This window comes from Lactuca virosa, chromosome 3, assembly GCF_052849685.1.
Source record: "Lactuca virosa cultivar CGN04683 chromosome 3, Lactuca_virosa_CGN04683_v6, whole genome shotgun sequence".
Taxonomy (NCBI): Eukaryota; Viridiplantae; Streptophyta; class Magnoliopsida; order Asterales; family Asteraceae; genus Lactuca; species Lactuca virosa.
Genome location: NC_136428.1, coordinates 23187611 through 23199836, shown reverse-complemented (window position 1 = coordinate 23199836; position 12226 = coordinate 23187611). Strand labels below are relative to the sequence as shown.

Genomic DNA, 12226 nt, shown 5'->3' with positions numbered 1-12226 from the left:
TTCAAACATATTCTGTCAGAATGTCCGAATTAAAAACCTAATAATTCGTAAAATCAGATTTTTAAAATCAATAGAATTTATGATCCCTTAAAATATACAAACTTCCTTTATTAAATCTATGTTAATTGACTAAAATACCTATCTAGTTAAATTAGATGGTATTTTTCGATTATTTTTAATTCAATAATATGTATTAATCATTTTCTTAAAATAAGTAAAATGATTGACCCATATTTATGCATACAATAACACAATAATTAGTTTGAATAGAATAATCTAGGCCTATATATATATATATATATATATATATATATATATATATATATATATATAGTTTCAAATGGAAAATTCTCAACATTGAAAAAAACAGAAAAAAATGATGTTCGATTTGGAAAAAAAAATGAAGTATCAAAATTGAAGAAAAAAAATGAGAACCTAATGTCTTTTGTACATTAAATTTTCTAGTATGACACATCAATATGTCATGTCAGCATGTCACATCATCAAAACTGACACGTTATAATGTCACGTCAGCAGACAACCGAATTGACCGGTCAAGTTGTCATAATTGTAACAAACTGATAAACATAGTGTCCAATTTGACACAAAAAACAACGCAGTGTCAAAATCAAATTTTCGTGTGAACTTTGTTACCAACTTGAGACAAAAAAATAACGCAGTATCAAAATCAAATTTTCGTATGAACGTAATGACTTTTGTACTATCAAATAACATGCAAAAGAAAAAAAAATACTTGTACAATCAAATCACACATTACATGACATAGATCTTAAATAAATAAATAATAATTTATATAATAGAAATTCAATAAAAAAAATGTTTAATTAAAGTTTTTATTATTAATTATAAGTTAATTAATTGGTATGACATTTTATAATTAGTTTGTTTCATCAGCATATAAAAAGGAGTTAAGTTTTATAATTGAAAACTAAAAAAAAGGGTCAAAACCCAATACTTTATCTTGATGCCTAATATATGTCGGCTTGGCTCTCCTCTTGTTATCTCCATCTCACTCTCACTTTGGGCGGAGTGTTCGTCAAACTAATTGGTAACGGATAGCGGATAGCATAGCTGGTAGCAATTTGTTTAACGTTACGTAAGATAACATTTAGATTTAGAGTGTTTTGTTTAAATAAACGCTAAAAGCCTGTAATGTCAAACAATATATTTTATTCAAAACGAAGTGTTTTGAAACGCTAGAAGGTATAAGTTCTCAAACACTCTGTGTCGAATACGTCCGTTATCAAAATGTTAAAAATTGTAAAACTTTAAATCTTTGACAATATTTTAATAAAATATTATACATAAAATATATTTATAAATAATATTCTAACAATAACTTATTAAAACAGTGACTTTTTTTTAAATATAATATTGGAACGACGATTTTTTAAAAAAAAATTGAAATTAAAAAGTGACGAATATTACTAATCACTATTTCTTCTAATTTTTTACCTTAATTTGTGTGGAAAAAAACATGTCTTGTTTTCTTACAAAACATATAAATTTCAAATAAACATCTATATACATTTATATACATATACCCTTTTAGATATATATTGGTAATTCTGTGCCACCTTTTTTCAAAGAATAACATGGGAAAATGGTAATTTTGTACCTTAAGGTGTTGTTTGTTTTTTGTAAAAAACATTGTCAGACCTTTTATTATTGCGTGGCGAAGCACACGCGCATCATTTTTCATCTCGCAGTAATTTTTTTTTAAAGTCTTCAGAGTAAAAAATATTTCCGCGTGTTCTGTTTTGGGCAGCACTTATATTGCTTCTCCCAACCTCTTTTTTTTTTCTTACTAAAATCTTGATGAATCTTGATTATATATTGTTGAAATCTTATTGAATTCTTGTTTCACCTTCTTTTTTTTCGTATTTTTGGTTTATTCTTGCTAAGTGATTATTTTTTTGTTTTTTTTATATTGAATAATGATAATTTCTTGCTGAAATATCATTATTTTTTGTTGAAATATCATATTTTTTTTGCTGAAATGTCATAAATTCTTGTTGAAATGTCATACATTATTAAATTTTCGATAAACTATTTTCGTTATATAAAAGTTGTTTATTTTATTTTTTTTTAATATCTGCAGCAACATGCAGATGTTAAAAAACAAACACGCTTCTTATTACAGTCTGTAGCCTTTTGGTCCACCTCTTCTGCTGCAAAAAGTTACAGAGATGGTCCGCAGACTTCATGAATTTTTGCTTCAAAAAAACAAACAACATCTAAGTAAACAAGAGACCCATAAACTAACCCAATGTGAGATTTATTTTGTCCTATATTGACCTTTCCAGAAGAGGTAATCGAAAAAATATTCTTTTTTTATTAGAAACGACAAAATTGCAAAATTGGTTCCTATAGTATGTATTTTTTATGGGTTTCAGTCCAAACATCGATTTTTTTTTGCTTCGTGGTGCTTTTGAGATAATTTGCTTGTGGTTTTGGTTCCTCGAAAAACTAATAAGACTAAAATGCCCTTCTGATCTATTTTTTTATATAATTTAACTAGTTTATAACCCGTGGACACCACGGAAGAGAAAATAAAAATTAAATATAATTAAAATAATATATATTAATTAAGGAATTATAAATAATTTTTAATACGTAATAAATTATATTTTTCATAAGTAATTTGATAATGATATAATGATTCTTTAAAATTACGAAAGTATAGTGTTTTGAATATCCAATCGACAGTTTGTGTTTGTAGATATGTTAGAAAATTATCAATTTTGTGTAATTGAATAAAAAATTAAATAAAATAGAAACAAAATTTGATATATAAAATAAAATTGTACAAAGTATTTATAAAAATCTAAAAACTTCTTTATACACAACATTTGATGTTTTATTTGTTAGTCTACCATTCTTATCTAGAATTAACAATTTTAATCCCTCTCTACTTTGAACTCTGGATAAAGCAACGTACAATTGGCCATGTGTAAAAACGGGTTCTTTGAGAAACAGACCAACCTTCGACAAAGACTGTCCTTGGCTTTTATTAATTGTCATTGCAAAACATACAGCCAATGGAAATTGTCTTCTTTGGAATTTAAACGGGATCTTGTTTTCAGTAGGAGTTAAAGACATTCTTGGAATAAAAGTAATGTTTCCAATATTACTTCCAGATATGATGACTGCCTCAATAACACGTTTGCCCAAAGATTTGACTTGTAGTCTAGTGCCATTGCATAAACCATTTTTCTGATCAATGTTTCTCAATAGCATAACTGGAACACCGACTTTTAAAATGAGCTTATGGTTTGGCATACCTGATAGTTTAAGACCATTTAAAACATCAGGTGAATATAAATTACAATCAAACTGATTATGAACAAACTCGGATTGGTAGAGGCTATCTGAACTTAAATATTCTTTTTCATCACCTGGAATCAATTTTAGCAAACGGTCATTTATTTCTTGGACAACTTCATTTTTGGGAGCAAGTATTGCTCTTTCCTGAAAATAACCTGCAATGTTGAAGTTTTCCACAATTGAAGGATATACAAACTTGATTAATGAACCTATAGAATCACATGGATCATTAATAAGAATATCTTGTGGAATATCAACAATTGCTTCACCATCATTCGGACCACCAAGATTACCTTCTCCTATGTCCAAAAGCCAGTTTGAAAAACCCCTTATTTTCTCAACAGCAGATGGATCGCTTCCAACAGTTAGCCTCATGTTTTTTTTTGTTAATTTATGGACTTTGCATTGTTGCCATAAATACGAAGAACTTAAAGAAGCATTAACAATGTTTTGTCTACTGCCACCCGGAACAACAGGCAGAATTTGTCTGAAATCACCTCCAAAAACAACCACTTTCCCTCCAAATGGAGTATTCGAGTTTGTAGGATTGAAACGCCGTAATATATCCTTCAAAGTTCGATCTAAAGCTTCAAATGCATGCTTGTGTACCATAGGTGCTTCATCCCAAATGATCAATGAGGTTTTTCTTACTAAATTGGCAAGATCACTATCTGGATTTATTCTACAGTAAGAATCCTCGTTAAGATTAATGGGTATTATAAACCGAGAGTGTGCTGTCCTGCCTCCAGTCAATAATAATGAAGCGATCCCGCTTGAAGCTACATTTAAAACAATCTCACCTTCAGATCTAATGGCTGCAGAAATTGTCTTCCAAAGAAATGTCTTACCCGTTCCACCATAACCATAAATAAAGAATACACCTCCCTTATTATCTTTAACCGTAGTCATGATATCAAGGAAAATGTTGCGTTGCTCGTCTTTTAATGAAACAAAAAGACGATAAAACTCATTCTTTAAATTTGGTATGTCATAATCGAGCTCCTCAGGTATCAGGTGATTGTTTGAAGATGAAACTGAATCATCATCAGGGTAAGGCATCCTTTTATAGTTCTTGAGACTGGTGTTGTTTCGGAGTAAAATTTGTTCTATCTCAAACAAAGTCAAGTTTTTAATTTGATCTTCGTTTAGTGATAAAGCTGTATGAATAATGTTATATTAGTTACAACCAATTAAAAAATAAAATAAATGAAAGTCAAATCTAATTGACCATATATTTGAATTTTATATGATATAGATTTAATAATAATGTAATAAACATATAATACCTGGAGACTTTAATCTCTGTTGTTGAGTATAAAGAATTCCATCTGACAGATATTCCCATGTGTTTTCCCACACACTCTCCGGTTTAGACAAACTGTTGGACAATAACATCGTAGCAAATAAAAACCGTAGATAATAACCAGATCCAGAAAGACTTGCTTCCTTAATTGCATCGATGTATTCTTTGTCATCATCCAAAAGGCCTAGATTATAGCATGCATCTTTAAAAGAAGAACATATTTCACCATTGACTGTGCGAATTTCTTCAAATGATTTTGGACCTTTCACTTTATTTAAAAGAATTCTTAAGAAATACGCTTCGCCAAGTTTACGTGAAACCGAGTGAATTCTACCAATTGAATATCCAACTTCCCTTGGCTTCCAAATTAGAAGTTTAGGTTTCCAAAAAAACTTTGTAGGAAATTCAACATAAGTAAGTTTCTGTGCTTCTACATTAATTTCATTAGACTTCATCCAAGATGTAAACATTGAAGAAGCAACTGAAGGCCGGTCAAGAACATCTTCAATATCATCGTCTGCCTCATATATAACTTGTTGTTGTCCAGGAAGATGAAACGGTAGTCTGATTACAGCAGGATACCTATAATGAACATCATATTTAAAAATCCTCCATGATGCTTCACATGCAGATATATATCTACAATCATAATATTCTTTGATTTCATCCACAGCATCGTTGTTATCAGAATCATTATTGTTTTGCACCATAGCAAAAGTAGCCCTATCAGGACCCTTGTTTATATATTTAAATAGATACTTTATCGAAGATCCTTGATTGCACCATTCAACATTAATGTGTGTCTGATATCTTTTCAAAAGATATTTATTGTATGGAACAACATTTCTGTTGTCTAACTGGACCCCCGATTTTTCAACAACATTTCCATCATTTCTTCTCCTATATAAGGGAAAACCGTTTGAATCAACTGAAGTATGATTACAAAATTGCTTTGGAAAGTTTTTAGAACATTTTCTGTCCACCATGCATGGGCAATTGAAATTTTCAGCTCCACATGGACCATGGATCATGAACTCTCTCACAAGTGAATACAATTCTGGATCTTCATTGATATTTGGAATCTCGGCAGAAATATACGGGTCGACATATTCAACTGTAGGAAGCTTGCAATCAGCATGCAAAAAAAAGACATATATGACTATGGGGCAAACCTCTTTTTTGAAATTCAATTGTATAAACCACTGCACATAAAATTATACAAATAGGATAGAAGTTAGCAATTAAACAAATTGTTGGTGTATGTATGTATACATACATACCTAATAAAAAACATAATTTAGATAACTATAGGAAAAATATAAATGATAATATTTTATATTTATATATTAAACTATAAATTTAAATACCTGCTTGAATCGTGCCGAAAACTTTATTTTCCCTTAAATCTTTAATAAATGCATCCAACTTTATCTTAAATAACCTACATAATATATCCGGTCTATCTTCTGGATGAAGTGGAGTGTCCTTAAGAAACCTTTGAACTTCTGGCCATTTTGGATTACACGTAAAGGTTATGAAGAAATTAGGATATCCAAACCATTTACAAAGCGACATGGCATCCAAATAGTTTTGCATCATATAGCGTGCACCACCGGTAAATGAAGAAGGTAAGATCACACGTTGCCCGACGTTCGATATATCTGTACTCCCGAGTGCTTGGTGATTACGCAATTTCTCATAAGACTCACATCTAAGAATTTTTTGTTGCTTACGTATGAAAAATAATCTCTCACTTTCAATCATTGTATAACCATCAACCAAAAATTGTTGGAACAACCTTTTTGCATTGAGAAGTAGTGAGAACGATTGATCTCTATCTTGAATTCTGTAAGCAAAAAATTCTCTCATTGTACACGTCGGGCGCTTGCTATTACTTGAAGATGTAATACCTCTATGAAGGATGTCAACTCTGTAACCATCATCACCATATGGAAATAGTAATGGATACTGAAGAGCAAGGTAAGAAGGATGTAATTCACTGATACGCTGAAGTAATCCTGATGAGGTTTGAACAACAATGTCTCTTTTTTCAACTGAATCAGAAATGTCACCAACAATTAAAGCGGCTACCTCCGAAGAAGTTGGTAAGTTATATGTCCTTCCATCTTGTTCTATTTTTCCGATTAATCTTAACTTCAAATTAGCACCAGGATTTTCGTGAAGACTGTCTCTTACCATCCTATAAGACTTGACCAACACATTGTTTGAATCTAACATAACCTTCAAAAATTGGATAATCTGGAGATCATATGATATTGAAGTTGATGTAGAAGCGCTTGTCGGTCCACTGAAAATATTATAAAAGTTATTTAATGCTAATAAAAAAATTAAAAGAAATAAATTACTTTATTAAAGAATAGGAAATTGTAAAAATATACCCAATACTTGTTGATCTGTTTGAAATTTCATTTTCGGTATCATATATGTATAACTGACAAAATTTTGGTCTTGATCCAGGTGTAGGTAAAAGACTTCCCATACTATGATAGTTTTGACCGCTAAGTTTGAATATGTATGGTGCGTTGCCTTTGTTGATGGATGAATCAACTTTTCCACCCATCGATGTAAATGAAAACATTGAATTGTAACGTCGAATGTTCTTTATAAAGTGTTTGCTTTTTGAATCTACCGATTTGTAAAGATTTTGGTAAGATGACGGTGCTTCTTTTAAGGGTGGTAGCTCAACTTTGCCGTAATCACAACATAGTGAATAAAATGTATTGCCTTTTTTTTGCCCTCTAAGCGATTCATCTATCCATAATTTTGCATGACAAAACTTACATGTAACAATTTTGTCTCCATGATCTAAGTATTCTATTCAATGCAAAAAAAATATATTATATATAATTAAAAAAATAATTAATTTTTTTTTGAATATTAAATAATTTAGAATTATGATCACCTTTTGATATACCATGGAAAATATCTTGAACAATATGATCATCATTAATTTCTTCATCTAATGTCAAGTCAAAAACAGGTATAGAGGATATATGTGAAGTCTTCCTTTTTAGATGATGTTTTCCTCTTGGTAACTTGATTGATGAAGAATTTTGAATTATTGTCGAACGATTGCTGGATGTCGTGGCATTACCAAACACCAAATTATCTTTGTTAATAGATAGTGGTGTTCGAAAGTTATTATTGAAAATATAATTGCCTGTAAAAATAAAAATAGAAAGTACAAAGTCAATAGTTGTTATAATTAATATAGATGTGAATCATATATTTATAAATTTGTGTATTTAGAAATGCTTACCATTTGAAATGTTAGAAAAGGGAGTTCTAACATTTATATTTGATGAATGAGAAGTATGAATTATTGTCGAGGGATTGGTGGATGTCTTGCCAATGCGAAACACTGAATTATCTTTGTAAATAGATAGCGGTGTTTGAACGTTATTGTTGAAAATATAATTGTCTGATAAAATGAAAATAAAGATTAGAACATTAGGAATTGTTACCGGTTATATAAATTTGAAGCATATATTATAAAATTTTGGTATATAGAAATGCATACCATTTGAAACTGTTGATGAATGTGTTGTAACATATTTATTTGTTGAAGTGTTGATGAATGTGTTGTAACATATTTATTTGTTGAAGGAGGTTGAATACGACAACGATTGTAGATATCTGTTATATAATAAACAAATGGTTAGTAAGAATAAAAAATATTAATTATTAAAAATAAAATAAATTAAAGAGTATGCAAAGTTTATATTTATATTATATTTACAAAAGAATTGTAAAATAAACAAATATATATACCGTTATTCGCCGTGTAAGAAACATGTGTAACAAATGAATTTTGATGGGTTGATGTGGTATGTAATCTTTTGGATTTTCTATTATCCAAATATAACTTTCTAATTTTTATCCTCTCTTTAGCGCTTGTAGATTCGATACTGTTATTTGAACCTGTAAAATAGCATAAAATAACTTAAACACATTTTTATTTGATATAAATTTAAATATAATGTAATGTATTTATTTCACTTATAAAAAATTATGAATCTTATATCTTATATTTAAAATATATAAGAAACAAACATATCATCATCATCAATGCAAAATAAAGTAAGAAAAGTACCGTATTGGCTAAAATGAATCGTATGTGCTGCATATGTATGATGACACGATGATGTAGTATTGTGTTTTTTGGATTTTCTGTTATCCAAATATAACTTTCTCTTTTTTCTTCTCTCTGTAGCGTCATTTTCATCCATGTTCTTGATCGATAAATAAAAAAATAAAAAAAAATATAATTAAAAATAAAATTAAGCATATGTTAATAATTGTTACATACAATTTGTAGGTAATTTAATTTGTATAAATTTGAATTTGAAAATTAGATACTAATAAAATTTGTTATGATAATGAAATATGTAAATAATAATATTGTATAATGATATATAATTAAACTTTACTTATTAAATTGTTGAACATATTCTATAAAATGGCAATTTAAAAAGTTTATGTTTATTTAAATTACAATTTAAATGTAAAATGTAATGTCATCTTAAAACACAATTTAATAAAAAATGACATATAAATATAAAGATTAATGTTATTTATTAATTTATATTTAACCAAAGAGTGAGTGGTGATACATACGATTAATAGATAAAATTAGAAAAAAAAACATCATTTGATGTCTTCGTATAAGTGTTTGTATATGTATATATATTGTTTTTATTTTAAAATAAAATTAATTTATATTTATATTATTCAATTCAATATTCAATATACTAAAGAAAGACTTCTCAGTGTTCAGTAACCCCATTTTCCCCCTTTTCTTGTAATAGAAACGAATACGACTCCCTTTTCCAGTATAACCAAATCTATATTTCCAAAGCATCTTAAAACGATCGATCTCAGAAATGCTATGGAAACTTGTCAATTGCTAAAGATGTAGGCATATACTATAATACAGGTACAGACCCATCTTGAAGTGAAATGAAAGTTATACTACAATTTAGAAGTCGACGAATACTACAATTTAGAAGTCGACGAATGAAGGTACAGACCCATCTCCATTTTTTTTTTGCTTCGTGGTGCTTTTGAGATAATTTTCTTGTGGTTTTGGATTCTCGAAAAACTAATAAGACTAAAATGCCCTTCTGATCTATTTTTTTATATAATTTAATGTTTTATTAATGATAAACATGGGCCCACCCCTCTCTCTCTAACACACACATCACCGACGGTGTGTTTCTTTTCTTAAAAGGACCTGCGATTTGGGATTTAATAGAAAGAGGAACGTTGTTAGCCATAATCACATCACAACTTTGATCATTCGAAGCAAAGGAGATACGATTAAGAACACTTTCTTCCTCCCTGTAACTCAAACCCACTAATAACCTTCATATTTTGGAAGAAATCAAATTATGGGCTACACCTACTCTAACCCAACATAAAGCGAACCTTCATACTCACCACCACCGGTGACCATATCTTACACACAAATCTCGAATCAAGGTCCATTGTCTACATTTGCAACACCAACTTCGACGTTGAGCTGATAAATTTGTAGCAGCAACCCCGAAACACTCAAGATCCATCATCTCGATCTCGAACACAACCAAAAACTTCGATACACTCAAGATCAACCATCATCTTCTCCATGCAGCCATCGTCGTTATCTTCACAGTTGTAAGAAACCAGCTCCTGATCTCGTTTTCTTTCATACGCAATCCTGCAAATCAAAGTGGAAGACCAAGATCGGTAATGGATATGACGCTTTCCGGCGAGAGAGAGGGGGGAGAGGTTCCTGATTTGGGGTTGTTGAGACCAAGAAATCAGGAAACGAGGGAGCAAATCGACCAACCTTCTTCGTCGGGGTTGGGTGGGTTACACGGTTTCAGATCTTCAAGGAGATGATTAGACATGTTATCACTCTTCAATACCTTCATCTACTTCGCCAGAGATTGTAGAGCCAATTGTCTTCTCTGGTGCCGTGAGAGGGGAAGACTGAATTGAAACCCTAAATTCGAATAAAAGATGAAATTGTGTGTGTTTGTGTATTAATTCCCTGAAATGGAATCTGCCATTGTTTTTTGAGTTATTGTTTGTGCCTTTTCATATCTGTAAAAGAGGTTCTTGAATGGATTGGTTCTTGCGATTTTAAAAATGATTTAAGATCCATGAGTATGGGTGTTTATTTTGTAAAACAAAATTAAAAAAATGAAGTGTGTATGTGTTTACTGTGTGTGTTTTTGAGAGAGAGAGAGTGTATGTGTGTGGATCCCTTTTATTGTTTTAATTATTAAAATATTAAAAAGATATTAAAAGATATATAAGTAAAAATAAAATGGTATAATAGTTACTTTAATTTTCGGATGAACCATTTCCATATAGAAACATGATCAAAAGGACTACGAAGCCTAAAAAAACGGAGGTTTAGATGAAAACCCATTTTGCAGTTTTGTCATTATAATTTAAAGATTAAAAACGGAGGTTTAGATGAAAACCCATTTTGCAGTTTTGTCATTATAATTTAAAGATTTGTGCACGCTGGGAAGATTTTTCACATGTCTCATCTACAAAAATCATGACGATTTTGGTTTATCTCACAACTTTCTATTAAATCTTAAAAAAAATGATGAATATGATTAGTCAAATTCGTTTTCTTTTAAATATATCATTCTAAACCAAACTTGTACTCTAAATAGTAACTTAAAGTATTAAGTTTGATTATATATTTTTCAAAATATATATTACAAATACGTGATAAATAATAAAATGATTTTTTTTTTGTAGAAAACAATCACTACGCCATAAGGAATTGTCACAAGATGACTATTCTAAATATGTGACACATTACTTTCATTTTATCGTCGGTAACTTCAGCAAATATTCATCACTTCACATAATTTATATATTTTTTATATTAATTTATTTTAAAGTAAATTACACGAATCGTCCCTTATGCAGGTGTCAAAATACACATTCAGTATCTTTTTTCAAAAATTAATTCGGATCATCCCTCGTTTGTTTTAAACTTACACGTTTCGTCCATATCAACATAAAATGACTATATTACCCTTACCAATTTTTTTCTATTTATTTTTTATTTGTTTATGATTTATCTATTATTTTTATCAATCATAATTTTTAGAGAGTAAAAGGGGCTTATGTTCGTGTCATCTATCTCTCCTCTCTCCATTTCTCTATCTCTTTCTCACTCGTTTCTTTATCGTCTCTCTCACCTCCGACCACCATTAAACCCATCCAAACCCTTTCCTCCACAAAGATCCGACAACACCCCAATAAATAATGACCCTTTTGTATAATAGTATGATTCTTTTGTATATTAGTTGGTTAGACACTTTGTAATTATAGACAGCTTTGTATTTATAGAATATATATTTGATCCGTAATCTTAGTGATTAGGATCAAACTATATGGAGATTAGATTACATCCCTTAAACAAAGAGATTTCCGTTTATTGTATTCGTATATAGTCTTGCATTTAGGTTAAACCCTAATGTGTGGCGTGACCATCTTTGTGCATCTGTTCTCTTTGTGAGAACATTTTTCTTGGTGAAAAAC

The 12226-nt window shown here is 29.8% G+C and overlaps 1 protein-coding gene and 1 long non-coding RNA gene across 2 annotated transcripts; one reads left to right on the top strand and one right to left on the bottom strand.

The window, feature by feature from the left end:
• Positions 1-2838: 2838 nt before the first annotated feature.
• LOC145163347 (uncharacterized) lies at positions 2839-8901 on the bottom strand. Its single transcript, XM_079082184.1, has 9 exons — positions 8766-8901; positions 8444-8593; positions 7932-8093; positions 7587-7832; positions 7051-7486; positions 6019-6959; positions 5924-5931; positions 4635-5853; positions 2839-4505 (listed from the first exon to the last, which is right to left on the bottom strand). Exons 1-9 carry the CDS (start codon positions 8899-8901, stop codon positions 2839-2841), a joined length of 4965 nt encoding a protein of 1654 aa, XP_078938310.1.
• A 568-nt stretch (positions 8902-9469) lies between these two features.
• On the top strand, positions 9470-10805 carry LOC145165345 (uncharacterized). Its single transcript, XR_013740030.1, has 2 exons — positions 9470-9694; positions 9903-10805. It is a non-coding gene; the product is annotated as an uncharacterized LOC145165345 (long non-coding RNA).
• The last annotated feature ends 1421 nt before the right edge of the window (positions 10806-12226 follow it).

Excerpts from the sequence above, each read along its gene's own strand:
- LOC145163347 (XM_079082184.1), bottom strand. The coding sequence starts at position 8,901 with ATGGATGAAAATGACGCTACAGAGAGAAGAAAAAAGAGAAAGTTATAT. Across the intron at positions 8,594-8,765 it reads GATTCATTTTAGCCAATACG|GTTCAAATAACAGTATCGAA; the intron begins GTACTTTTCTTA and ends GCTATTTTACAG. Across the intron at positions 6,960-7,050 it reads AACAGATCAACAAGTATTGG|TGGACCGACAAGCGCTTCTA; the intron begins GTATATTTTTAC and ends TAATATTTTCAG.